Raw genomic sequence first — 25,483 nt, forward strand, 5'->3', positions numbered from 1 at the left:
AAAGCAGAATCACTTCAAATTAGAACGATCTGTGAGCTTGACTCTTCAGTTTGAGTACTGCAGAGCATACGTGCAGCATTCATGTAATTTCAGTCCTAAGAACAATGTGAGATTGAGGTAAGTGAATTAAATAGAAAATTTCACCTCTCTGTGGTGCCAGCATTGCTTGTGCATTTCCTGTGCACAGCATTTCCTGTGTTTTGTTAGAACTATTCTCTGCCGTTGAACCACCTGACATGTAGACCAATCTTGGCAAGGAATACAAAGAAGAACAGAAAAGGCTCCTACAGAACCTCAACCAGAAAAGGAAAGTCCAGGAGGGTGCCTCTCTCTCCCCCCCTCCCCCACCCAGTGAGTGACACAGGCAAGCTAGTAACAGTGGACAAGGAGAGGTACTTTTTTGCATAGAACTCTAGTAACTGTTTATCAGACAGCCCTCAAATGTTTGATTTGATAGGAAGCAACATCCTTCACACTGTATGTGTAGATCAGGTTTGTGACCACCTGAGGAACCTCAACGTCCACAAGTCTATGGGTAACAATGAGATACATCCCAGAGTCCAAAGAGAATTGGCTGGTGTAGTTTCCTAGCCATTCTTAATGATATTTGAAAAGCTGGGGCTATCTGGTGAAGTCCCTGGTGACTGAAAAAAAGGAAGAGTGAAGAGGATAACCCTGGGAACTACCAACCTGTCAGTCTTACCTCTGTGCCAGGGAAGATTGTGGAGGAAATCCTCTTGGAAGCTATGCTAAGGTACATGGAAGGTAGAGAAGAGATACGGGAGAATCAGCATGGCTTCACCAAGGGCAGATTCTGCTTGACCAATATAGTGGCCTTCAGTGATGGTGTCACTGCATTAATGGACAAGGGAAGAGCCACCAATGTCATCTGCCTTGACTTCAGTAAGGCCTTTGATGCAGTACCCAACAGCATCTTTCTCTCCAAATTGGAAAGATACAGATTTGATGGGTGGACCATTCAGTGGATGAAGAACTGGCTGCAGGATGGGGTCCAGAGAGTGGTGGTCAATGGCTCCATGTCTGGATGGAGATCAGTGACGGATGGTGTCCTCCAGGTGGCAGTGCTGGGACGGAAACTCTTTAATATCTTCATCTGTGATGACTCCAAGCTGCGTGGTGCAGTCAACACACCAGAGGCATGGGATGCTATCCAGAGGGACCAAGACAAGCTTGAGCAGTGGGCCTGTGAACCTCATGAGGTTCAACAAATTCAAATGGATGATCTTGCACTTGGTTTTTGGCAATATCTGTTACCAATATGAGATGGTGATGGAAGGATTGAGCGCAGTCTGACCAAAAAAGATCTGGGGGTATTGGTGGATGGGAAGCTGGACATGAGCTAGCAGTGTGCCCTCACAACCCAAAAAACAATCCATATCTTGGGCTATATCAAAAGAAGAGTGACCAGCAGTTTGTGGGAAGTGATCCTGCCCATCTACTCTGTGCTGGTGAGACCTCATGTGGAGTACTGTGTCCAGATGTGGAGTCCGAAGTACAGGAGAGACATGGACCTGTTGGAATATGTCCAGAGGAGAGCCACAAAAATGTTGCAAGAGGTGGAACGCCTCTCCTACAAGGACAGGCTGAGCGAGCTGGGGCTGTTCAGCCTGGAGGGGAGAAGGCTCAGAAAAAGAAGGGGATACACTCTTTAACAGGGTCTGTTGTGATAGAACAAGGGGAAATGGTTTCAAGCTTGAAGAAGGGCGATTTAAGTTTCATATAAGGAAGAAGTCTTTTACAGTGATGGTGGTGAGGTACGGGAACAGGTTGCCCAGTGATGTACCTGGAGTCTTTCAAGGTGAGGCTGGACCAAACCCTGGGCAGCCTGATCTAGCTGTGGTGTCCCTCTTCATTGCAGGGGAATTGGACTAGATGGCCTTCAGTGACCCCTTCCAACTCTTAAGGATTCTGTGATTCTGTTTTATATTTCTGTAGTTGCAAGATACTTACCTGCATTGAGGGGATTGTTTATTGAATTTCTCTCTTTGTAACTATAATCCAAAGTTCCCTGGCTCAAGTTGCTAGGTACATTGGAGAGTACCTTGGAGTTGACTGGAGTACCTTGTTTTGATGCTGAGCTATTAGGGATCCTTTCAGGTTCTTCTCAAGATCACGCCGTTTTTTTAAGCAGAGAGACCTGCATTGAACACTCCATAGGAAGTTTTGCAACCTATTGAAGGGTTTTTGTAATGTAGTATGAGACTGAAGCAAGCTATTGGTACTGAATTTAGTGTTAGCACTTAAGTATGAATAGAAGGTGTTCATAATTGCATCTGTAAATCTTTTGAGGCTTTTCATTGTTACTGTGATCTTGTGGTTTGAAGAAAATGTGTGTGCATAGAAGGTAAAGATCTGTAATTTAAGATTCAGTCATCTCAGTAAAACAAGATTATTTCATTTTACATTTTTGTTAGTTCCTTTGTTGTGCATCTCAATTCCACTCTACCTTTTTCTGGTTAACCAAAACAAATTCCAGTATATCACTATGCTGTTAGGGAAAAAGGATGTTCATTGAAAGGGAATACAGGGGAGAAACACAGCTATAATATGAGAAACTCAAGAAAGAAGTGTTTTGTTTTGTGAATACTTGCTTACCAGTGCCTGGTAGATAGTGTTGAATGACATTATCTGTGGTGAATGAATGCATACCAGTGGAGGACAACTCTTAAATCTTTTTATGAGCTATTTTGGTACTATTACTGAAATGCTGTTTTGCTAAATACGTGCAATATGAGTTCTTAATTCTTAGTAATGAGGTCAATCCACCTTGCAATAATTATGATTTTGTATTATAAAGCCTATGTTCTGTTACTTTTCAAGGGACCAAAACACTTGGTTCAAGCATGCCATTGCGTAAGATAGCGTAAGATAGGGCAGTATTTAATTTTTTTCAAGGATTGCCATGTTGTATCTCATTCTTCACTGAAGTTCTTATGTGTAGCATTGGTTTTGTTGCTGACTCTTCAGTAGGAAGAGGATACAATTTGAATAGCTCTGTGCTCTTCAATACTATGTTATGAAATGTACTACACTGTTAAATGTGTGTGTTGATTGTTGTATAAGGGTGCCTGGTTTCTGAGTTCCTGCTTAGATTTGAACAGTAGTGATAGTCTTCATTACTTGAGCATTAGTTTTCCATATGCAACTTCCTGGATGCCTCCAAGTACTTTTGCTTTTGAAGAGTGACTTCCAAATTCTAGTTATCTCTAATTTAAAGTGATGCCATACAATGTGTTTTCATGGTGGTAGCTGTGTAGAGTTATGACAAAACTTAGGTTGGTAGCTGCATTCTTCAGTACTTGTGATTTTGCTTTTAGACAAAATGTCTTGTGGATTTTCGATGGAGTTCTTATGTTTGTACAGGCACTGAACAAGTCTACTAATAGTAGCATGTTCTTTGCATAAACTTTAAACCTTGAAAGTATCTGTGGGTTAACTTCTTGTTCTGGACAAGATTTTGTAGATCTACATATGTAGTTTCTATAGAGAGCTTCTGTCATGAAATTACCTTCTGCTTATTTTCTCTGTTTTATTGTCACAGTTACATTGGAAAGTTTTAATTGAAGATACCACATAAAACTTGTGTATGCATGTACTATGCATAATGAAATACTTAATGCTGAACAATTTCTACATAAATATTTGCATCAACTGAACTTATGGAAGTAGAGAAAATTAAAAGTAGTACAGAGGACAAGACACTTCAAGTTGTGCTATTTCATCTTGTGCAATCTGATCTTCAGATTGAGGTGTTTGTCAGTAAACAATGGTTATAGAATATTTCAGAACAATAATGTTTGCTACTGTTTTGTTTTGTAAATAAATTGCCTGTAGTTACTGTCTGTTTAGTGGCTATTGGATGTAATGTATAACAGTCTGAGCTTTGAGAAATGCTTACAAGTAATTTCCATCTGTTTCATATTCACGCGTTTTTGTAGGGACTGTTAGTATCAAAAGATGTTTATTATTTTTGTTTTGACATTAATCCATCAACTGTATCCAAATGAGCTTGCCTTAAGACGATTGTTATACTTGCTGTGCTTCCATGAGTGCTGAGTACTAGGTCCATCTGCACAAACAGATCCATAGCAGACTATTGTTAGAGATCAACGGAGTGATTCGACAGTAGAGTGGAAGTATTTATCTAATTAGTACTCTTTGGATTTCTTGTATAAAGTTGTTCTCAGTTACTTCCAGCAAGATCTTAGTTTCTACTTCAACTGTTTGTATCTTTTAGTATTTGCTAATTTGTATTATTACCTCACAATATTTCAGTCATAAGAATAATTGAAAGTTGCAATACAAATATCACAATATCCAGTAGGTACTACTGAAAAAAATGTTTTGAAAATCTGTGATTTGAGAAGAAAATCATTTCTAGTTTCGTCCACTTGTTGATCTAAGGGATTTCTTTCAAGTCGGACTTGATTCTTTTTAATGTAGCAAAAAGCAGGATAACTATCAGGTAAATGCATCTGCATTCTGAGAATGTTTACCATAGGAGAAGATGCAACATTTTAAAGGTACTGAAGTTAGTTATTGAAAACAACCCTTTAAGATGTAAAAGTCTGGGTTTCAAGGGGTTAATCAGCTTCTGTAAAGATACTGTACTCTCTGATTTGCTATTTTGTATCTGTATGCATAGAGTTGGGCTAACTCTTTGCTCTTGGCTGGGTAAGGAACTGGCTAGACGGCAACCTCAGGGATGGTGGTGAATGGAGTTAAATCCAGCCGGCAACTGGTCACAGGAGGTGTTCCCCAGGGGTTCTGTACTGAGGTCTGTCCCCTTCCATATCTTTATTGATGATCTGGATGAGGACATTGACTGCACCCTCAGTAAGTTTGCAGATGACACCAAGTTGGCAGGAAATGTTGATCTGCTTGGGGGTAGCAAGGCCCTACTGAGGGATCTGGAAAGGCAGGGACACTTAGCTGAAGCCAATAGGATGAAGTTCAACAAGACCAAGTGCTGGGTCCTTCACATTGGCCACAACAACGCTACAAGCTTGGGGCAGAGTGGCTGGAAGGCTGCGTAAAGGAAATGAACCTGGGGGTATTGGTCAATGAGCCAATAGTGTGACTACTTAGCATGAGCCAGTAGTGTGCCTGGGTGGCCAAGAAGGCCAGTGCATCCTGGCTTGAATCAGCAATGGTATTGCCAGCAGGGGCAGAGAAGTAATTATCCCCCTGTACTCATGGTTTAGAGAGAACTATAGGTGATAGGTGGATGGTTGGACTGGGTGATCTTGTAGGTTTTTTCCAGCCTTGGTGGTTTTATGATTCTGTGATTCTAACCAAAAGTTTTAAGTATTGAGTACACTGTCCAAGTGCCTTGAATACTGACAAGTGTGGGGCACCAACCAGCTCTCTAGGAAGCCTGTTTCAGTGTCTGACCCCCTTCTGTGTAAAGAAACATTTCCCAATGCCCTGTCTTCTGACCCTCCCCCTGGCTGCTCTGTGCTGTTCCCCTTCCAGGAGCAGAGCCCCCAGCACCTCCCTCTGCTTCCCCTTTTTGGGGAGCAGTGGAGAGCATTGTGGTTGCCTTTTGACTCCTCCAAACTGGATAGCCCAATATTCTTTGGCCTTTTCACACAGAAAATGCCTCCCAGCCCTGTTTTGTTGCCCTCCTTCAGGTTCTTTCACAAGGACTTTATAATTCCTCTTATACTGTGAACCTCAGAACTGCACAAATATTCATGGTGAGACCACACCAACACTAAATACAGCAGGAGAATTGCCCCTTTTGACCAGCTGGTTGTGCTGTACTTAATGCACTCCATCATGCATTTCACCCTCTTGGCTGCTTGGCACACTGCTGCTCATGCAGACACGAGCACTTCCAAGTCTCTTCTTGTTGAGCTCTTCTGTAGTGAGGAAGTTACAGAATACTGTGTCATCTTTTGAACTTCTTCCAGTGTTAGATAAAAGCACTAGAAGATCAATGATAATGTATCTGCAGTGTGTTATTTCTCCTTCATTGATCACTTCAGATCTATCCATGTTAGTCCGAGGCATGATGTTATACACACAAAATTGAACATTTCATTGTTGAACACCATTTCCAAAGCAAACAGCAAATACAGAGGCAAAATTTGTGCTGACTTCATGTTAAATGTTCTAGTTGACCTGGCAGTCACAAAAGACTTACAATGCATGTTTGAATTAAATAGCAGGAAATTTTACTTTAAGTGATTATGTGCTCATGTCTAAAAGGAAGATGAAAATAAGATCGTAAGGGATCTTAGCAAAAAGAAAAATCTTAAGCAAAAAAGGCTGACCAAAAAGCTCTTTGTAGGGCCTTTTTGAAGCCAGCAAGGCACTGTCCTATGCTGGGGCTGACAGTTTGTGGGTGGGCTGCATAGCTAGCAGGGGTGGAGCTGGCACCACCCACTCATTATCTTTTGATTCTGACCTTGACCCTTGGCTGAGAGGTTATAAGCAGCCCCAGAGAAGCTGAAGCTAGCTTCTGCCCACACAGTACATTGGGTTTTGAAAGAGGATTGCTGCCCACCAAGGGTGCAGGGGGCAAGTCTGAGTGTGAGGGGAGCCCATACTGCTTATACAGTACTTGTACTGTAGCAACAGATGTGGGATGTGGGTCAAGTGGCAGGGTGTAGGAGTGCTGGCCATTTTTGCTCAGGCAACCGGCTCTCTTACTGATAGTGTCTGAGACTGTAGGTTTATGGTCTCCACCAGACAACAGGCTTGCCACAAGAAGACTGTAGCAACTCAGATGGAGGTTCTGCCTAGAAATGTGGTGGTTCAGGCCTCTGGCTGTAGGGGGTGCATGAGCCTGCTGCTGCCAGAAGAGAGTGGCCTGTGGTCCTGTCACAGTCAGACAGATCTATGTCTATGTAAGGAGGGTGGGAAAAGTCCCAGCTCGCCATCGAGGGTGCATCCACTGCCTGCCTTCCATTTGTGATGCGGGAAACTGATGAGGAGGTAGTGAGGAAGAGCGGGTGGATCTGCCTAAGAGGGGGACAAGTGCGAGGTGATCATCCCCATGCCTTGAGACTGCCTCTGCCAGGAAAGACAGAAGGGTAATTGTGGTTAGTGATTCATTCTCAGAGCGGAGGGTCCCATATGCAGACCTGACCCAACCCATAGAGGGGTGTGCTGCCTCCCTGGTGCCTGGGTCAGGGATGTCACTAAAAATCTTCCAGGTCTCGTTCAATCCTCTTGATTGTTATCCATTATTGACAGTTCAGGCAGGCAGTGATGAAATTGCTCAGGGAAGCCTGCAAGTTATCAAAAGGGATTTCAGGGGTTTAGGGAGGTTGGTTGAGGGAGTGGGAGTGATCTCTAGAGGTCCCTTCCAACCCCAACAATTCTGTGATTCTGTGATCACTACAAGCTGGAGTAAAAATGGCAGTCCACAGAGTCGCAGCATGTCAATTCCCTGTTGAAGGAAAAGTTCAAGACACAGCTCTCAGTAGGTAAAATGATGCACACTGTCTTTTGGGATAGGAAAGGGGGTGGTCTTTCTGGATTTCCTGTAACCCTGAGAAAGCATCAACTCTGCTCCATTGTGATGCTGACTTAAGCTGAATGTTGAAACTTCCAGAGTTGACAGAAAAGTAGACAACCTTTCTTTTGCAACATGATAATGCCAGGCTCCATACCAGTTTGAAGAATGTGGAGCACATTGCCAGTCTTTTCAGGACTGTTCTGTCACACCTGCTGTAGAGTCCAGATCTGGTACATTCTGACTTCCATCCCTTCAGACTAATGATTGATAGACTATGTGGGCAACATTTACCTAGCAATGACACTATCATAGTGACTGTGAAGCAGTGTGTCACCTCCACTGGTGCAGATTTTTACAAGCATGTGTCTTGCTCCGATTATTGGAGGTGATGGTTTGACCTTGAGGAAGATTAAGACAGCAGATGAGGCCATACACTGTCGTGTGATTTATAATAAATTCTAAGCAACTAAGGATGTGGGTAAGATGGGGAAGTTAGTGATTGTAAAGAGAAATTCTAGTGAGTAGTTTACAAAGTTGGGACAGTCACCACCAGGGGTCCAGTGATGTCTTGTTGGTCCGTAGGGAAGCAGCAAGTTGGTCAGTGATATCTCGTTGACCTGCACAGATGCAGTTCAGTGAAGAGGGTACCCTCTTCTATCTTGGAATTCTTTGGGTTTTTATCCTTTTCATAGCATCCTTTTGGTTGCCAGGGTCACTTCTGTTTGGTTCATCAGGGCTTCCTTCAGTTGTCAGGGGCATTTTTGGTTTGTTTGTCAGGGCAGCAGCACATTTGTAATAACAAGCCCCTCCCACTGGGTAATTGGCAGTTTATTATGTGAATGTCTCATGGTGGGCTGTTAAATATGCGCGTTGGATGCATGATGGTCCTCTCCATTGAGGCAACCTCCATAAATCAGTCTGAAAGTCCAAAATTTGCAACAGCCAAAAGTGGTTTCTCCTGGTCGTCCAGCCACGTATGTCTCTCTTACTACTGTACTCATGGTAAGTATTAACCCCAAAAGTTTGTCAAGCAAGTTATGTCTGAGATGGTTGACTCTGAACAAGCTTTGAGCCAAAAATTATTCTGTCTTCTTATATCATGGCATGCAGGTTCTTGTTTGTTGCTGGTGAAAATGTATGGCTAATGGTGGTGGCCAGTGCTGATGAGTACTGTTTTGCAGCTGAGAATTTTCCCCATCAAATAATGTTATTGTGCTCTTTGTATGTGTTGTGCTTTCTGTGGACATAAACATGAGGTATTACTTTCAGAGCAACCAATATAGATTCTCACCAGTAAAAGCTTTTAGTATTTTCAGATCATTTTCACATGCTTCAGCCATGTCTCCTGTTGTGCATCTCTCCTATTGCTTCTGGTGTGTCTTCTCTGTATGTTCCCCAATTTGAGCAGAAGCACTGTGTGCTTTTCTGAGTGTTTCAAGTGTTGATGCACAGTGGGTTTTCATCAGTTTGAGAGCCATCTGGTATGGGCTTTGGATGGTTCAGGGCAGTTAACAACCTTCTCCCACACTGGTCACCTGTTGCTCAGTAGGTAGTTTAAATGGCTCCTGTTTAACTGCTGTGGTTTCTTTTCTAGCTTATTCATTGCAGTTTTCTACACTTCTTTGTACAGACATCAGAGCAGTTTGTCCAAGCAGTTTGTTAACTTTACTGATAGATGCTAACTATATCTTTGATAACATGGTAACAACTAGAGAGAAGGTAATTGGAAGATGGAAAGCAAAACCCTGTGATGAAACTTTAAGCAGTAGTGTGGACACTGAGGTTAGGAAAAAAGAGCTATAGGAAATGTTGCCAAGTTGCCACATTTAATGCAGTGGTTGCCAACACCATGGTAAGCACATAATGCTTACCATTGCAGGTTGATGGCAAGGTGATATAGTCAACCTGCCACACCTCCCCATATTTATACTTTTGCCATCACCCTTTCCCCCAAAGAGGTTTCATCCTCTTAACTTGTTTAATTGTGGCACATGAATCACAGTCATGGATAACCTGTGCAATAGTGTCCATAGTTAAGCCCACCCCTTGATTTCTAGCCCACTTATATGTTGCATCTCTTCCTTAATGGACCCACTGAGCTAGAAATAATTCACCCTTGTGTTGCCAGTCCAAGTCTGCTTGAGTCACCTTAACTTTGGCAGCTTCATCTACCTGATGATTGTTTTTTTGTTTTTCAGTAGCCCAGCTCTTAGGAACATGAGCATCTACATGGCACACCTTTACAACCATATTCTTCATTCAGGCAGCAATGTCTTTCCACAGTTCAGCAGCCCAAATAAGTTTACCCTTTCATTTCCAGCCATTGTTTTCCCACTGCTGTAACCACCCCCATAAAGCATTTGCCGCCATCCATGAGTCAGTGTAAAGATAAAGCACTGGCCACCTCTCTCGTTCAGCAGTATCTAAGGCCAGCTGGACAGCCTTTACCTCTGCAAATTGGCTTTTTTCTCCTTTTCCTTCAGTGGCCTCTGCAACTCATCATGTGGGGCTCCACACAACAGCCTTCCTTCTGCGATTGTTCCCCACAATATGACATGATCTGTCTGTGAACAGGGCATATTTACATTTTCTGCTTTTATTGTACAGTGGGGTCTCTTTAGCATGCCATACTTCTTCTGCTGGTGATGCTCCAAACTTTTTGCCTTCAGGCCAGTCTATGGTCACTTCTAAGTTTCCTGGACAAGTGAGGCTTCCTATCCAAGCTTGTTGCGTAATCAGCGCAGTCTGCTTACTCCAGGTGGCATCAGTAGTATGATGTGTGGAGGGAACCTTTCCTTTAAACATCCAATTCAGCACAGGCAGTTGAGGTGCTTAAAGGAGCTTTGTTTCTGTACTGATTACTTTGGCAGCACCTCAAACCCCCTCATACGTGGCTAAGATCTCCTTTTCAGTTGGAGTGTAGTATTCTGCAGACCCCCTGTATGGTCAACTCCAGAATCTCAGGGGTCAGCCTCAGTCTCTCCTGAGGCTCTTTGCCACATACTCCAAGTGGGACCTTCCTTACCAGCAGCAGTGTAGAAGATGTTCTTTACATCCTGTCCTGTCCGTACTGATCCCAGGGCCATGGCACGGGCTATCTCCTGCTTAATTTACTCAAAAGCCTGCTGCTGCTCAGGCCCCTATGTAAAATTATTCTTCTTCCATGTCACCCAATGAAAGGGTCTAACAATCAGGCTATTGTTTGAAATATGCATTCTCCAAAAGCCCACTATGCCCAGAAAAGATTGTCTCTTTCTTACTAGTGGGAGTAAACATAGCAGTAATTTTATCGATCACATCTGTTGTGTGATATCACATCTGGGATGTGATAATGCCCATCTTTGGCACTTTATATCTAGGAAGTGAATTTCGTGTGATGGTCCTTTCACTTTGTTTCACATAGTAGTGAAACCAGCTCACAGAAGGATCTGGATTATTTTCTCTCTTTCTTGAAAACTTCCTCTGCTGAATTGTCCTACACAGTAATGTCATCAATGTACTGCAGGTGCTCAGGAGCACCTCCCTGTTCCAGCGCAGTTTGGATCAACCCATGGCAAACAGTTGGACTGTCTTTCACCCTTAGGGCAAACAATTCCAGGTACACTGAATGCCTGTCCATATGGCCTACGTTCTGTGGCCAAACAAATGGAGAAGAAGTCATTAGCAATGTCAGTGGTGACATACCACTTGGCTGCTTTTGACTCCAGTTCATACTGGAGTTCTAGCATGTCTGGTACAGCAGCACTCAGTGGAGGTCTGACTTCATTCAGATCATGATAATCTACCATCAGCCGCCATTCTCCACTGGCTTTATGCACTGGCCATAAGGGGCTGTTAAAAGGTGAATGAGTTTTGCTGATCACACCATGACTGTCTAGTTGACAAATCAACTTATGAATGGGGAGGGAGCAAGGAATCCCTGTTAATGTGGTACTGCCATCTGTGTACTGTTTTTGTAGCAATTGGTACCTGTTGCTCCTCCACTTGTAGCAACCCAACAAATGGATCTTCCGACACACCAAACAAAAGTAGACTGCTGCTTAACATCTTCTGTGCCCAAGGTCTTCACATTTTCTCCATGTTCATGTAGGTATTTCCACAAGGGAGTATGTCACGTAGTCTTACTGTTGTCAATTGCTCAAGCAGGAGTACGTCTGATTTTAATAGCTAAGATTATTGTGTGATGCAGGTAGGGAGGAAATCAATTTTATCAGTAGACTGTTTTCATAATCCTGATCCTCATCAGGTGTCTCTGATGCCACCAGAGGTTCATGAGGTTCATCATGATGAAGGATGGTACTGTTCCTTCATCATATCTTGCTGTTTACTCTCAATTCTATCCAGACTTTCAGTTACTTTTGAAATGGCTCGAATATAAGCTTGTGGAGGGATTAAGTATTGCTCAAAGTCATGAAGTCTAATTATCAGTTCATATAAAAGGAGTCTTCTTTGCCTTCTGCCTTACATTGCTGCCAGTGTAAAAGGGTACTTTTCTGGTGCAGTTCTTGTGAATTTGCCACACAGTTGTGTACTCTTGACTCTCAGGATCACCATGTTGGTGTGGATTGTGAGGAGTTAACATGGGGTCATGCAACATTTTTAATCATGGCGAATTCTCTCAGATAATGGGTGCCTTTTTCTGTAGTAGTCCATTTCTTTATCTCAGGCATCAGACCTTCTTTGAAGAGGTATTTTTCCTTTACAGCTAGTGAAGGCCCCATCCAGACATCTACTAATACCTGAGTCAATGTCTGAGTCCTTAGCAATGCTTCCCAGTTGGCGAGCTTCTCTACTATCTAGTGAAACACTATTGGCCCTATTGTCCCAACATCCAGGTGACAATGGGTCCATTTGGATGCTGTGAAAAATCTTTTCTCAAACCTCAAATTTTAGTCTTTTTTCAGAGGTGGAGTAGTAAATTAGTCAGCTTTAGAAGAATATACTGGAGTGATTTAATGATAAATAATTTTCTGAAAGCAATCTCAGATTTTCATGTATGATAAAATTAGAGAACAGTATTTCCATGTCTAACCAAGTATAATAAGCATTTGGCTTAATGCCTTTAGAGTGCAGTTAAATATGGGGCATCTAGATATTTAGTATTGCTGTTTTAGTTAGTTCAGCCTCGTTCTTAAGCCTCCAAGAACGAGGAGTTGCCTATAAGACAGTTCATCTTTATAGTTTCTGTTTGTTCACTATTTTAAGTAGGTAAGAAAGCAAACAACTCTAGCTAAGTTGAGGAAGTAAATTGTGGAATTAAAGTATGTTCAGAAGTAGAACGCTTTTTAGTAATTTTGTGGCAAAATTAGTAGAAAAACCATTGTTATTTCCATTTATCTGAATGTTTAGTGGAGTAACTGACCATACCTAAATTTCCTCTAATTTTGTAGGCATTTGGCATAACTTCTGATGAAAAATTTGTTATCACCACAACAAACAGGAAAGAAATCACAGAAGACAACTTCAGTAAGTATTTTAGATAGCAAAATAAGTACGGGCACCTCTTATGTTGATTGTAAAGATCACATGATGACTACACAATTACATGCATTAATTAACTGAAAATAAAAATTATGAAATAATTTACCAAGAATTTTACGAAATTGACTTTTGAAAAAAGCTTTCAACAAGTGTTAGTTACTATGATAAAAGCTATGTATGGTGAATTTTTTACTTCCATTACCAATTCTGTAAATAATTGGGGGGGGGAAATGGCTCGTAAATAGCTGTTACTGGAGGAAGCTTGCACTATTTATCTTGGAAATATGCAATGATTTTTTTAATGAGGGCCTGTTGCCAGAAGGCTGAGTTTTTCAGTAGTTAAGTAAATACAGAAGTTGTCTGTGGCTAAACATGTACTGTTTAAGAGAAACTGACTAGTACAGTGAATGTTCTCCAACACGTTTTGTCTTCATTGCAGAAGAACTTGTTCAGGATGGAGTTACTCTCTATCTACTACAGTCAGTTGACCAAACCCTACTTTCAGCAACGAAGGAGAGAATTGACTTCCTGCCCCACTATGATACACTTGTCAAAAGTGGGATGTATGAGTACTATGCCAGTGAAGGGCAAAATCCTTTGTGTAAGTATTGCCAAAATAATATTGCAATAATGATGTTTATGTGAATGTGATGGTTATGAGCAATGCAATTTCAGTAGTAGCTGGTGAAAAATGTAGTCTTAGCTGTAAAAGTGTAAACGATTATGGGCTGGTTCAGCCCAGTTCTGTAATGAATGAGGCAAGGGGGACCCATGGACCCACATCTTGGGAAAGGGCAGGGAGGTGGGCCTAAAACAAAACAGTGGCAGCGATCTGAAGAAGAAAGTTAATTTACTAAATAAGATATTGGAATGCAAAATAATATAATACAATATATTTAGAATTGAAGCTAATAAATAAAATGAGAGAGTGAGTGTCTGAAAACCAAAGGCCTTACTGTAATGCTGAAGGTTAGACGGCTAGGTGCACACACACTGTTGGGATGAGCAGAAAGGGAAAAGAGAATGATTTCGTGACTTGCCAGCAGTTTTATCTTTCCCTCTGAGTGCAAAAAGGAAAAACACGGAGTAACGCAAAGTCCTCTTGGTACGTAGTTCTTCTTTTCTGGGACAGGTATGCCCAGATCTATTGATGATCCACGGAAATGGAGCATTAATTCATTAACTCCCAGTGAGTTACACAATGTTATGATATGGAATACCATTAACAAAAAAATAAAACCATGACGAAAAGGAAACTTAACTATGCTTTTTAGACAAATTGCTTTTTTAGAAATGGCTCAGACTGGATTCATATGTAGCCATTTTTACAGAAGTACTTACCTAAATTCGTCGGTAAGATGTTTGAGTATTTTAGATGTAAAATGACTTTAGTCTTGATGATAATCTTGCAAATGTCATCAAGTTGGATCATCATTGTTATCATCAAGCTTTGTCTCTTGCATTTAAAATAGAATTTGTGTTTGATTTTGATGACCAGTTTTGATATAAATTACCATAGAAATTTTTTTTGCTATTTCATCTGTGGTTCTGCAGGGCTTAGATTTTACCAATGAGAACAAATATTACTTAAATCATATATTCTTAAGTTTTGATCTAACTCATATATTTAATATGTAACCTAAAGCATTTTGTATTACTTTATTGTAAAAAAAACAAACTTCTATGGTTTCTCTAAAAATTTTGTCTGTAGCTGTGGTTACTTTTTAAATATATGCATCTATATGTATATGCTAAGATCGAGTTCATGCTCTGGAAGGATAGTGAGATAGGCAAAGAATAAAATTAGAAAGCTAAACTTTAGGAAAGCTAACTTCCAGCTCTTCAGGGAATTATTCAACAAAACAAAACAACCTGCTAAAATGTCCTTAAGGGCAAGGATATGGAGTAGAGCTGGCAGAATAATAAGAAGGCTTTCCTCAGGGTGTAAGAGTGCTCCACCCCCAGGTGAGCAAGTGAGGAAAGGAAGGCAAGGGTCTGGCATGGCTGAAGCGGGAACCGTTGGTCAAACTGAAGAGTAAGAAGAAAATGCACAGGTAGTGAAAACAGGGACAGATATTGTGAGAGGAGTATTCTGCTAGGCTGTGTAGGGATGTGGTCAGGAAAGCAAAGGCCCAGATTGAACTGAACTTGTCTAGGGATGCCAGGAAGAACAAGAAAGGCTACTATGGGTAGAAAAGGAAAGTCCAGGAGGGTGCCTCCTTCTACACAGGCAAGCTGGTAACCACAGATAAGGAGAAGGCTGAGGTACTTAACAGCTTCTTTACCTTGATCTTCTCTGCTAACAACTTGCTACACAACCCTCAAACATTTAGTTTGGTAGGAGGGGATCAGGGAAGCAACATCTCTTCGCCTGTAAGCATAGTTCAGGTTTGTGACCACCTGAGGAATCTCAGCATCCACAAGTCTGTGGGTTCCAATGAGATACATCCCAGAGTCCTAAGGGAATTGGCTGATGTAGATGCCTAGCCACTCTCAATGTTACTTGGAAAGCTGTGGCTATCACTTGAAGTCCCTTGGAAAAAAGTCATCTGCCTTGACTTCAGTAAGGCCTTTGATGCAGTACCCAACAGCATCTTTCTCTCCAAATTGGAAAGATACAGATTTGATGGGTGGACTGTTCAATGGCTGAAGAACTGGCTGCAAGATGGAGTCCAGAGAGTGGTGGTCATTGGCTCCATGTCTGGATGGAGACCAGTAATGGATGGTGTCCCCTGGGCATCAGTAGTGGGACCAAAACTCTTTAATATCTACATCTGTGATACTGACAGTGCGATCAAGTGCACCCTCCACAAGTTTGCTGATGACACCAAGCTGTGTGGTGCAGTCAACACTCCAGATGCATGGGATGCCATCTAGAGGGACATAGACTGGCTTGAGTAGTGGGCCCAGGTGAACCTCATGAGGTTCAACAAATCCAAATGCAAGGTCTTGCACCTGGATTGAGGCAACATCCACTACCAATACAAGATGGGAATGGAAGGATTGTGCGCAGTCCTACCAAAACAGACCAGGTGGTACTGGTGGATGGGAGGCTAGATATGAGCCAGCAATGTTCCCTCACAGCTCAGACAGCCAGCTGTATCCTGGGCTGCATCAAAAAAGTTGTGACAAGCAGGTCAAGGGAAGTGATCCTGCCCCTCCGCTCTGTGCTGAGGAGACCTCACCTATAATTCTGTGTCTACATGTGGAGTCCAAAGTACAGGAGAGACATGAACCCTTTTGAGCTTGTCCAGAGGAGGGCCACAAAAACAACTCATGGAATGGAACAGATCTCCTTCATGGACAGGCTGAGAGAGCTGAGGCTATTCATCTTGGAGAAGAGGAGGCTCTGATAAGGTCTGTCAATATCTGAAGGAGAGCCACAAGGAAGAAGGATCTTTAGCAGGGTCTGTTGTGATAGAACAAGGGGAAATGGTTTCAAGCTCGAAGAAAGGTGATTTAGGTTAGGCATAAGCAAAAAGTCTTTTACAGTGATGATGGTGAGGCACTGGAACAGGTTGCCCAGAGATGTGGTAGATGTCCCGTCCCTGGAGACTTTCAAGGTGAGGCTGGATCAGCCTTAGTTAACCTGGTGTAGTTGTGGTGTCCCTATTCATTGCAGGGGAGTTGGGCTAGATGACCATTAAAGGTCCCTTCCAACTCTAAGGATTCTATGATTCTATGATCTTAGGACTAGTGGGCTCAAAATTGTCTAGGAAAAAAAAAGAAAAGCATTAAGTCTCAAGCATAAGACTGTTTCTGCAGCTACTTCTGCTTCCAGAGAATCTCATCAGTGTACGTAAAGACCAACTATACTTGTTAGTACTATTCTTTTTGCCCCCTCCCTTTCTTTCTGCCCTTCATTCACTATCTTCCTCCCAGCTCTCCAGAATACTCTTGTTTTGTTTCAGTGTCTGCCTGGTTCATTTTATTCCTAGCAGCAGCTGATGCCAGATAGCTGGGATATAATATGAAAGCAGAAATGCAGAGATATAACAAATGATTGAGGGACTTCTGAGTTTGTTGCTGTGGGCTACTCTTTTCCTTAAATGTGTCCGGTTACTTTCTGAACAGTGCATTCACAATATTTTCCAGTTTTGAGCCCCCCACTTAATTGTGTGTTTTGTGAAATACTGTGGTTTTGGGTTGGTTTTTTTTTTTGTATACATTGATCTAACTTAAATGTGAGAAAAGCACCTTTAGGTGAACGCGTACTTTCCAGAATCTACAGAAAGAAATACTGTCATCACTTCTCCCAGTTACAGAATTTAACAAGATTCAAATGAGCAGGCAGTCCAGCGAATTCTCTTTTCACTTAATAAACAATACTATGATCAAACACTTCTTTTGACAGAAGGAACCGTTACATCTCATAAATTCTATAAGAACAGAGAATAATTCAGTACTACACCTTATATAAGCAGTAATGTATTTTGCAGCTATCACTTCTCTCCCCTGAAATGGTCCCCTTCTTGGGAAAACATTATTACTTATCTTGACAAGACTCAAAATGCTCCTATGAAATCAGAAAGGATTATACTTGTATATGTTCATTTTTCCTTTAGTACTGGCAAAGGTGATTCCTTTCCCATTTCCTCTCTGTTCTCCATAAAAGGCACTTTCCAGTTCCGTCACTTCACATTATGATCGCTTTTGTACCGTAGAGATTCTATCAACCTTTGCATCATTTAGAACACCTTTTCATAAAAATATGTGAATTTTTTTTTACAAATACCATATCCATTGTAATTAGTTTCAAAAAGAACAGCATTAAAGTTCATTGCAGTACTGTTAAAGAAGTACCTAATGTTACTGTTAGAAGGTATCTGAATGACAGAAGAGAATATTGACATGTATGGAAACATCCCACTTTAGAAGTATGGTTTGAATGTAGAATATTGTAGCATTGTTCCAGAGGTATTCAAGAAAGAAAATGTATCTACAGGAGAGGTAAATTAGGCCCCCTTTGTGTATTGAAAGGCCCCTATAAAGTCTCCCCAGAGCCTTTTCTTCTTAGGCTAAGAAAAAAGCAACTATCCCAGCATATCATAGTAATATGGTTGCTCCAAGCTTGTAGTGGTTTTTTTGCTGTCCTCATCTGTTAACAACTCCATATTGTTTCTGGTGCTCCCAGGGCTCAACAAAGTACTCCAAGTGGAGCCATAGTGGAACAAAGTAGAGTGGGAGAAACACCTTAACTGTCTGGCCACGTTCTTTTTGGTGTAGCATAGGGTGTGATGGCTTTCTGTTCTGAAAGCATGTTACTAGTTCATTTCCAATTTCTTACCCACCAGTACCTCCAAGTCCTTCTCCATAGTGCTGTTTTTAATCCAGTCATCCTCCAGTCTGCACTGATGTTTGGAATTACCCCAGCCCAGGTGCAGGATTTTGCACTTGGCCTTGTTGACCATTCTTGTGTATCATCCCTTTGGATGGCTCTTCTCAAATAGCCCACCCATGCAGTGCACCCCTCCTCCCCCCCGCCACAATCAGCACCCTGCCACATAAACCCAGTACAGAATGAATGTATTATCCTAATATCTCAGAAGAAACTATTGACAGTGTTCATCTGTTTTTAGAAATGTTATCTTTTTAAGAACAGGATTTTAAAGAGGTGACTTTTTTTCTTAAATTTCTTCAGCATTTGCTCTTGCTGAGTTGATCGACAATTCTCTGTCAGCTACGTCTCGAAATACTGATATTCGAAGCATTCAGATTAAATTGGTAAGTCAGAAATATTCTTTTTTCAGGTGTACTTCCTCTTTTTTTTTAATGTGGTGTTATCCAAGCTGCTGCTTTTTTTTTTTTTTGTGGTTCTTTTTCCCCAAACAGTTATTTGATGACTCTAATGGAAAACCAGCTGTTGCTGTGATCGATAATGGGAGAGGAATGACTTCTAAACAGCTTAACAACTGGGCAGTATACAGATTGTCAAAGTTTACAAGACAAGGTGACTTTGAGAGGTTAGAAACTTTTAATCATATTTACAACTGGAAAATTGCAGGTGCTTGGAGAATGTCATTCTAAGACATGTGTCTTTACCAACACTTAGCTGAAATCTGTTATTTTATGATTACATGACAACAGATATGTATTTCCTGTAACTATTCCTGTAACCTGTAATGTTCTGTAATATTGTGAGAATGTTTTTCTGTTCTGGTTTCCCAAAGGAATCAATGAGTACAGTATTTTGGTTTAGGTTTTGTTTTTTTTCTTTTTATTTAATTGTCTGTGATGTAATGCAAAATTATACCTGAAGATGTCTGTATTTGGAGAAGTCTAGAGGCAAAATAATTGTATTTTGCTTTTGAAGAAGAAAGCAGAGTTTTAAAGTTAAAGTGGGGAGTCTATCCCCAAATGATTTTATGCCTGTACAACCAGGCTTAGTGCTACTGTAGAAACAGGACAAGAATTACGTACAATTCTTGAGCTTTAGTCATTTCTTAAATGCCTTAAGCCTAGAACAGGATTCTTTGAAGATCGAGATCATGACTATAATTTTAGATCGCTCAACCTATGAGAAATTAGTGAAAAAAATTACTGGGGCACTTGAAGTGATAGTAGAGCAGAAGAGGTTTGAAATATGCAAATTTCCGGGCTATCTGATCCAGTTATTTGTAAATAAACACTGCTTTCTGAAATTACTGTAGGTGAACAGAAATGTGTAATATTTTTATGCTACAGGTTTTAATTGTGAGTTGATATTCCTACAGCTTTTCATTCATTATTGCTATAATATAAAAAAAAAAAAAAAAACAAATGTTTGTCCTGATGCTTGCTTAAACTAGATAAGACTTAAACATGTATAACTGACTTCAGGTTGGTTTGCTAGAAAGGGCTGAAATGTCTTATATGGTAACTTAAAGAGGAAAAGAGAGAATGCATCTACATCTTATTAAAAAAATATACATCAAGAATTTTAGGCACATAAATTGTAATTTGTGAAATGAAGGATATTTGAACAGAGGAAGTGCAGGAAGAGTTTAATAAAAGGTATTTAGATCAGTTGTTTACTTTTTTTTAAGACAGTTGTCTTGAAAATTTATTAAAGCCACTTTCACTTTCAGTGATCATTCAGGATATGTTCGCCCTTTGCCAGTGCCTCGTAGTTTAAATAGTGATATCTCATATTTTGGAGTTGGAGGCAAACAAGCAGTATTCTTTGTTGGACAGTCTGCCAGAGTAAGTAGTTATCATTCTTTTTAGCTTATTTAAAAACATATTCACATGATGAGATGGTTATTATCTTAGCTTTTAATTGTGTAATTAAGTTATTGCTTTGATTCTAAATACTTTTTCTTTAATACAAACAGATGATAAGCAAACCTGCAGGTTCTCAGGATGTTCATGAGCTTGTCCTTTCCAAAGAGGATTTTGAAAAGAAGGAGAAAAACAAAGAAGCAATATATTGTGGATTCATTCGAAATAGAAAGGTAAGTAGCTGTAATACTTTCTCAATTTTAATGGAAAGCCTTTTCCAGGCTAGCATGACTTTTTGTTATATTTATCTGGGGATGCTCTTCTCAGCAATATGTGGCAATAGGATGAGGGGAAATGGCCACAAACTGATGCTTATGAAGTTCTGCACAAATGTATGTGGGAACTTCTTCCCAGTGCAGTGACGGAGCAGTGGCACAGCTGCACAGAGAGGTGGTGGAGTCTCCTTCTCTGGAGACGTTCCAGACCCGCCTGGACGCCTACCTGTGCAACCTGGGCTAGGGAGCTGCTTTGGAAGCAGGGTTGAACTCGGTCTCTAGAGGTCCCTCCCAACCCCTACAGTTCTGTGATTATGTGGTCATTTTTTTTATGGATACCACGTACCTTTCTTAACTACTTATGCTTCAAGTAAATATGACTTTTTATTTGAAAGAGATGATAGGAATGTAGGGAAACGTGCCATGGTAGTTTAGTGAAAGGCTTCTGAACTGTTCTAATAATCCTGTATGTTAAGGAGTGTTCTTTGGTTCCATGGAGAAGGTAAGCCTTAACAGACTACCCTTGACTAATGTATTTTGCTACCTATGGTTAGCTTAGAGATGTATCCTTTCACCTACTTAGCAACATGTTTGTTATGCCTGCTTTCCTGCAAAACAAGACTGCTACAGTATGAAAAAGCTGTCTTCTCAGTTACAGTTTGAAATTGCAACGAAGATCTCAATCATTGATTGTATTCAAACTATCTTCTTTCCTGGATGATACCTACGTGAAAAATTATCTGCTGGTGCAGCATAGTGTTTTGTTTCTATGCAGCTTAGGAACCTATCAGAAGAGTAAAGTGCATCCATTCAAGAAAAGACAATCAGAACTTCATTTGTCTGTGATATTTCAGCTGGAACTGAAGATGTATGCTTTGTGTTTCACAGCCAAAGTGTGTTTCTTTCACTTTGAGTTCTGTTTCAGGAAGGAAACTATCCATTTTAAAACCAAGATTTTCTTTTTAGTGGCATGATATACTTGAAAAATACTTAGTCATGTACATGATAGTTCAGTTTGAATTTGAAAGAGAGCTCAGATCACAGGGTGCTACATTAAGCATGATTGAAGGCATTTCTAAACTGAAAAATTAAAACACTGTGACTGTGTTGAAAATGAACTGGATCAAGTTCATTGAATTTAACTTAAACTTGTTTTAAGCATTAATCCTTGATGATTCTTAGTATCATGTGTTCTGAATTCTCTTCCTGTTCTGTTTTTTAATCCTCTCAAAGATGATGGGAGTTAGAAATTCAATTTACATTCCTCTTATTATTATTATACTCTTTTTTTGTAGCCATCTGACTCTTCTCACATCACAAGTGATGACGAAAGATTTCTTCATAATCTAATATTAGAAGAGAGGGATAAAGAGAGTTTCACAGCAGTTATCATTACAGGTGTTCAACCACATCATATGCAATACTTGAAAAACTACTTTCATCTTTGGACAAGACAGCTGGCGTAAGTTGGTGTTTTATTTTTGATTTAAAATTAACTCATAATAATCTGATTTTGTTAGTAGCTTTCTTTTTCATCATTTCATTATTCGTGTTAAGACTATTGATGGATATTTTGTTGATGTCCCAATTAGTCATAGCTGTTTCTTTCTGAAACTAGCACAACTGAGAAAGTCCTAAATCCAAACAAATGTTTATAGACATCGGTACCAGTGTGACTTGATAATTATCCGTCTAACTATTAGGCTATTCAATGTAGTTGTTATGTTATTAATGTAATTATTAGTTGTCTAGTTGTGAGTAACTTTGTAGCTGCCAGAATAACAACTTAATCTCATAACCTGAGTATCTAACCTCCCCCAAAACTGTGATGTTTCAAGGTCATGAGAGCACCTTTTAAGTTGTGGAAGGGGTGCAGGAAAAATGCTAAGCTGTGTGGGCATACCAATCTGCTCTAAAGTCCTGAGCGATGAAGCAGGAGAAGCTTTAGTCTGAGAATCATCTTCTTGGGATGCATTTAGTGGGGTGGCTGTCAGAAGCAAAGAGATTATAACACTTGCAGGTGCATTTATTTTCTTTGATGCACTCAGTCTGTACAAGGTATACTTGTTCATTGAGTTGAATAGACTTATAACAACTTAATGATGCAATAATAGGAAGCAGGTTAAAATAATCTGTAATGTTCAGTTTTTCTAATTTCAATTTTTTTGACATACATTTTTCAATGAAAATGTATTTCAGGCATATCTATCACTATTATATCCATGGACCAAAAGGAAATGAAACTAATGCTGTAACAAAAAGTGTCAGCCCTTTCAACAACATTGACATTGAGGTAAAAGTTGTCATATTTATTGTTAAAAATTCTTCTTTAATGCCAACTTACTAAATATTGTGCCAGTTTCTCTTTATTTTGAACTAAACAGCATTTACATGCACAATATAACTTTTAGAAGCACTGCTATTTTATCATTGCAGTGTATGAACTAATTTATTTTGTTAATGTAGTTAGCACAGATATCAGAAATTCTGATTACTGTGGGTATTTGGTTTAAGGAAAATTTACTTGCTCTTTTTTTTTTTTCTAGATTTCAATGTTTGAAAAAGGAAAAGTACCAAAAATTGTCAATCTTAGAGAGATAAAAGATGATATGCAGACACTATATATAAATACTTCAGCAGATAGTTTTGAGTTTAAAGCACTTGTTGATGGAGATGGTATAGTGGAAGGAATAATTCGATATCATCCTTTCCTGTATGATAAAGAAACGTTTCCCGATGATCCGTGTTTTCCATCAAGTGAGTAAAATGTTTATCGGTAGCAAAGTCATTTGTTACAGGCAATCCTACAACTCTGAGTGTTTTAATGGAAGAGAAACATTTAAATTGAAGTGTCAATTTTGTGACAGAACCAGAGAACTTAATCTCCTATCATTGGCCATGTGGTAACTTGTGCATGTAAATTTGATCTTTTGCATAGCTCCCTCTGCTGTTAAATTACACTTACAAAATTAAGTATGATTGAACATTTACCCTTTCCTAACTATTAGATCTTTGCTGCAAGCACAATGATTCAGGACATGTTAGTACCAGAACACTGCAGTGAACAGCATATAAACTAAGTCCTAAAGTTAAGATTTGTTTTATCCAGTCTTGGTTTCAGATACTAAGGCTAAAAAAACTAATCACCACCATGTGATTTTTTTATTTTTTTTTTACAAGATAAGTTATGAGTTTAATGGTGATGTGATTTTACAATATTAGAACATACTAAGTGGCAGAAAAGTATTATTTATTCAAATTATACTTGAAATTTGGAATTATTCAATCCCTATTTAAAATTTTCCTTATGTTTTCTATTTGGTATTTCTTAACAAAACATCTGATATCCAACTTCGTATTAGGTACCGCTACATGCCTTATGTAAAAAGCACAGATAATCCTTAACTGCTGTGTTGTTTGATATTACAATTGTTTTCTAAGGATGTTATTCATGTATGCTCTTTTAAATCAAGGATTGAATGATGATGATGATGACGATGACTGCCAGATAATAGAAAAGGGTGCCAGAGGAAGAAGGCCTATTTTTGAATGTTTTTGGAATGGAAGATTAATTCCATACACAACTGTGGAAGAGTAAGTGGTAGTCAGTTTCTTCAGTGTAGTCCAATCTTTTCTAGAATGGAAACACATTTATTTGTGTAGAAAAGGTTTTTAATTTGTCTTTTTTTTTCTTTTTAAGTTTTGACTGGTGTGCTCCTCCAAAGAAGAGAGGATTGGCACCAATTGAGTGCTACAACAGGATTTCTGGTACATTGTTTACCAATGATAAGTTTCAGGTCAGCACAAACAAACTCACTTTCATGGATCTAGAGCTGAAGTTAAAAGACAAGAATACTCTGTTCACAAGAATTTTCAATGGACAGGTGATTATTTACAATCTATTTTATATTGTTTCCTGGCATATGTTCTGGTCACTTGGTCATGTCACTGATAAATTTTCTGTTTCTGAATAACTTTTGCTTTAGATGCTTCTGCAGAACTTCATAACAGATGTTTCTCTCAGTTGTAGTGGGTAGTAAAGCTGACTCTTTAGATTTGAAAGCATAAGATTTAGTCTCTTATTTCTTTAACAATGGTGCTATTTAGTTATTATAGAATATTTTTTGTGTAAAGACTGTCATAGAAGATACATGAGAATTAAGGAAGCACCTTCTTTGTCTTGAAGTGTAGCAGCCCAGAAATCTTGTAGCATTTACAGGCTGAATAATCTTAAGTTTTTGAGTACAGTATCATTGTATTCCTCAGATTGCTTATACTTCAGAATTTGTCAGATGTAAATTTAAAAATACATCAATAATATATATTTCTTTTGTAATCTGCTTATAGGAGCAGCGAATGAAAATTGACAGAGAATTTGCTTTGTGGCTCAAAGATTGTCATGAGAAATATGACAAACAGATAAAATTCACAGTCTTCAAAGGAATGACTACACGTACTGATTTGCCATCCAAAAGAATGCAGAGCCCATGGGCAGTATATTCCACAATAGAGTGGGATGGGAAAACATTCAAAACTGGGCAGCTGGTAAGTTATTTGCTCACTGATGTTGTGATTTATTTATTTATTGCTTGTCTCTTTGAACCCTGTGAAAGGCAAATACAGTACCCTTGATGTAAATGTATCTAATGCAGTTGTTGTCTTCTCTTTGCAGGTGAAAACCATTAAGACGCTTCCAATATTCTATGGAAGTATTGAGAAATTTTTTTTGTATGGAGATCATGATGGGGATATATTTGCCACTGGTGGAGAGGTTCAAATTGCTTTGGTAAGACAACTGTGTACAGGATTCTCATGCCTAGTGTACTTATGGAATAGACTTAATCCTAGGTCAGAGTTCCTTAAAAGTTTTTTTTTTTTTTTTTTTTTTTTTTTCAAAAAAACATTGTAAATTCTAAATTTTATCTCTGCAGTCAGTGGAGTCACCAAGCAGTGTTCAATAGCATTTTGTATTATGTTTATGTCTACTTGTCTAGTCCCTTGATAGAGAAATTTTTCTTTCTAACATATTAAAATCTGG

General features: G+C 39.6%; 1 protein-coding gene across 2 annotated transcripts in view; it reads left to right on the top strand.

Annotated features, from left to right (window-relative positions):
- Positions 1-25,483, top strand: part of SMCHD1 (structural maintenance of chromosomes flexible hinge domain containing 1) — a 74,066-nt gene that overhangs the window by 2,362 nt on the left and 46,221 nt on the right. Inside the window, exons 2-14 of one of the 2 annotated variants that reach the window (XM_065753178.1) lie at positions 12,880-12,955; positions 13,413-13,571; positions 18,612-18,694; positions 18,803-18,933; positions 20,038-20,152; positions 20,284-20,403; positions 21,741-21,907; positions 22,645-22,738; positions 22,992-23,202; positions 23,919-24,039; positions 24,146-24,329; positions 24,793-24,990; positions 25,118-25,231. In XM_065753178.1, coding sequence (XP_065609250.1) covers positions 12,880-12,955; positions 13,413-13,571; positions 18,612-18,694; positions 18,803-18,933; positions 20,038-20,152; positions 20,284-20,403; positions 21,741-21,907; positions 22,645-22,738; positions 22,992-23,202; positions 23,919-24,039; positions 24,146-24,329; positions 24,793-24,990; positions 25,118-25,231 — 1,773 coding nt within the window. Of the gene's footprint in view, positions 1-12,879; positions 12,956-13,409; positions 13,572-18,611; positions 18,695-18,802; positions 18,934-20,037; positions 20,153-20,283; positions 20,404-21,740; positions 21,908-22,644; positions 22,739-22,991; positions 23,203-23,918; positions 24,040-24,145; positions 24,330-24,792; positions 24,991-25,117; positions 25,232-25,483 lie in introns of both variants that reach the window. The other variant, XM_065753179.1, reaches the window with a different exon arrangement.

The sequence above is a fragment of the Cyrtonyx montezumae genome, unplaced genomic scaffold (genome assembly GCF_038088225.1).
Source record: "Cyrtonyx montezumae isolate F1298 unplaced genomic scaffold, pur_monq_1.0 scaffold_8, whole genome shotgun sequence".
NCBI lineage: Eukaryota > Metazoa > Chordata > Aves > Galliformes > Odontophoridae > Cyrtonyx > Cyrtonyx montezumae.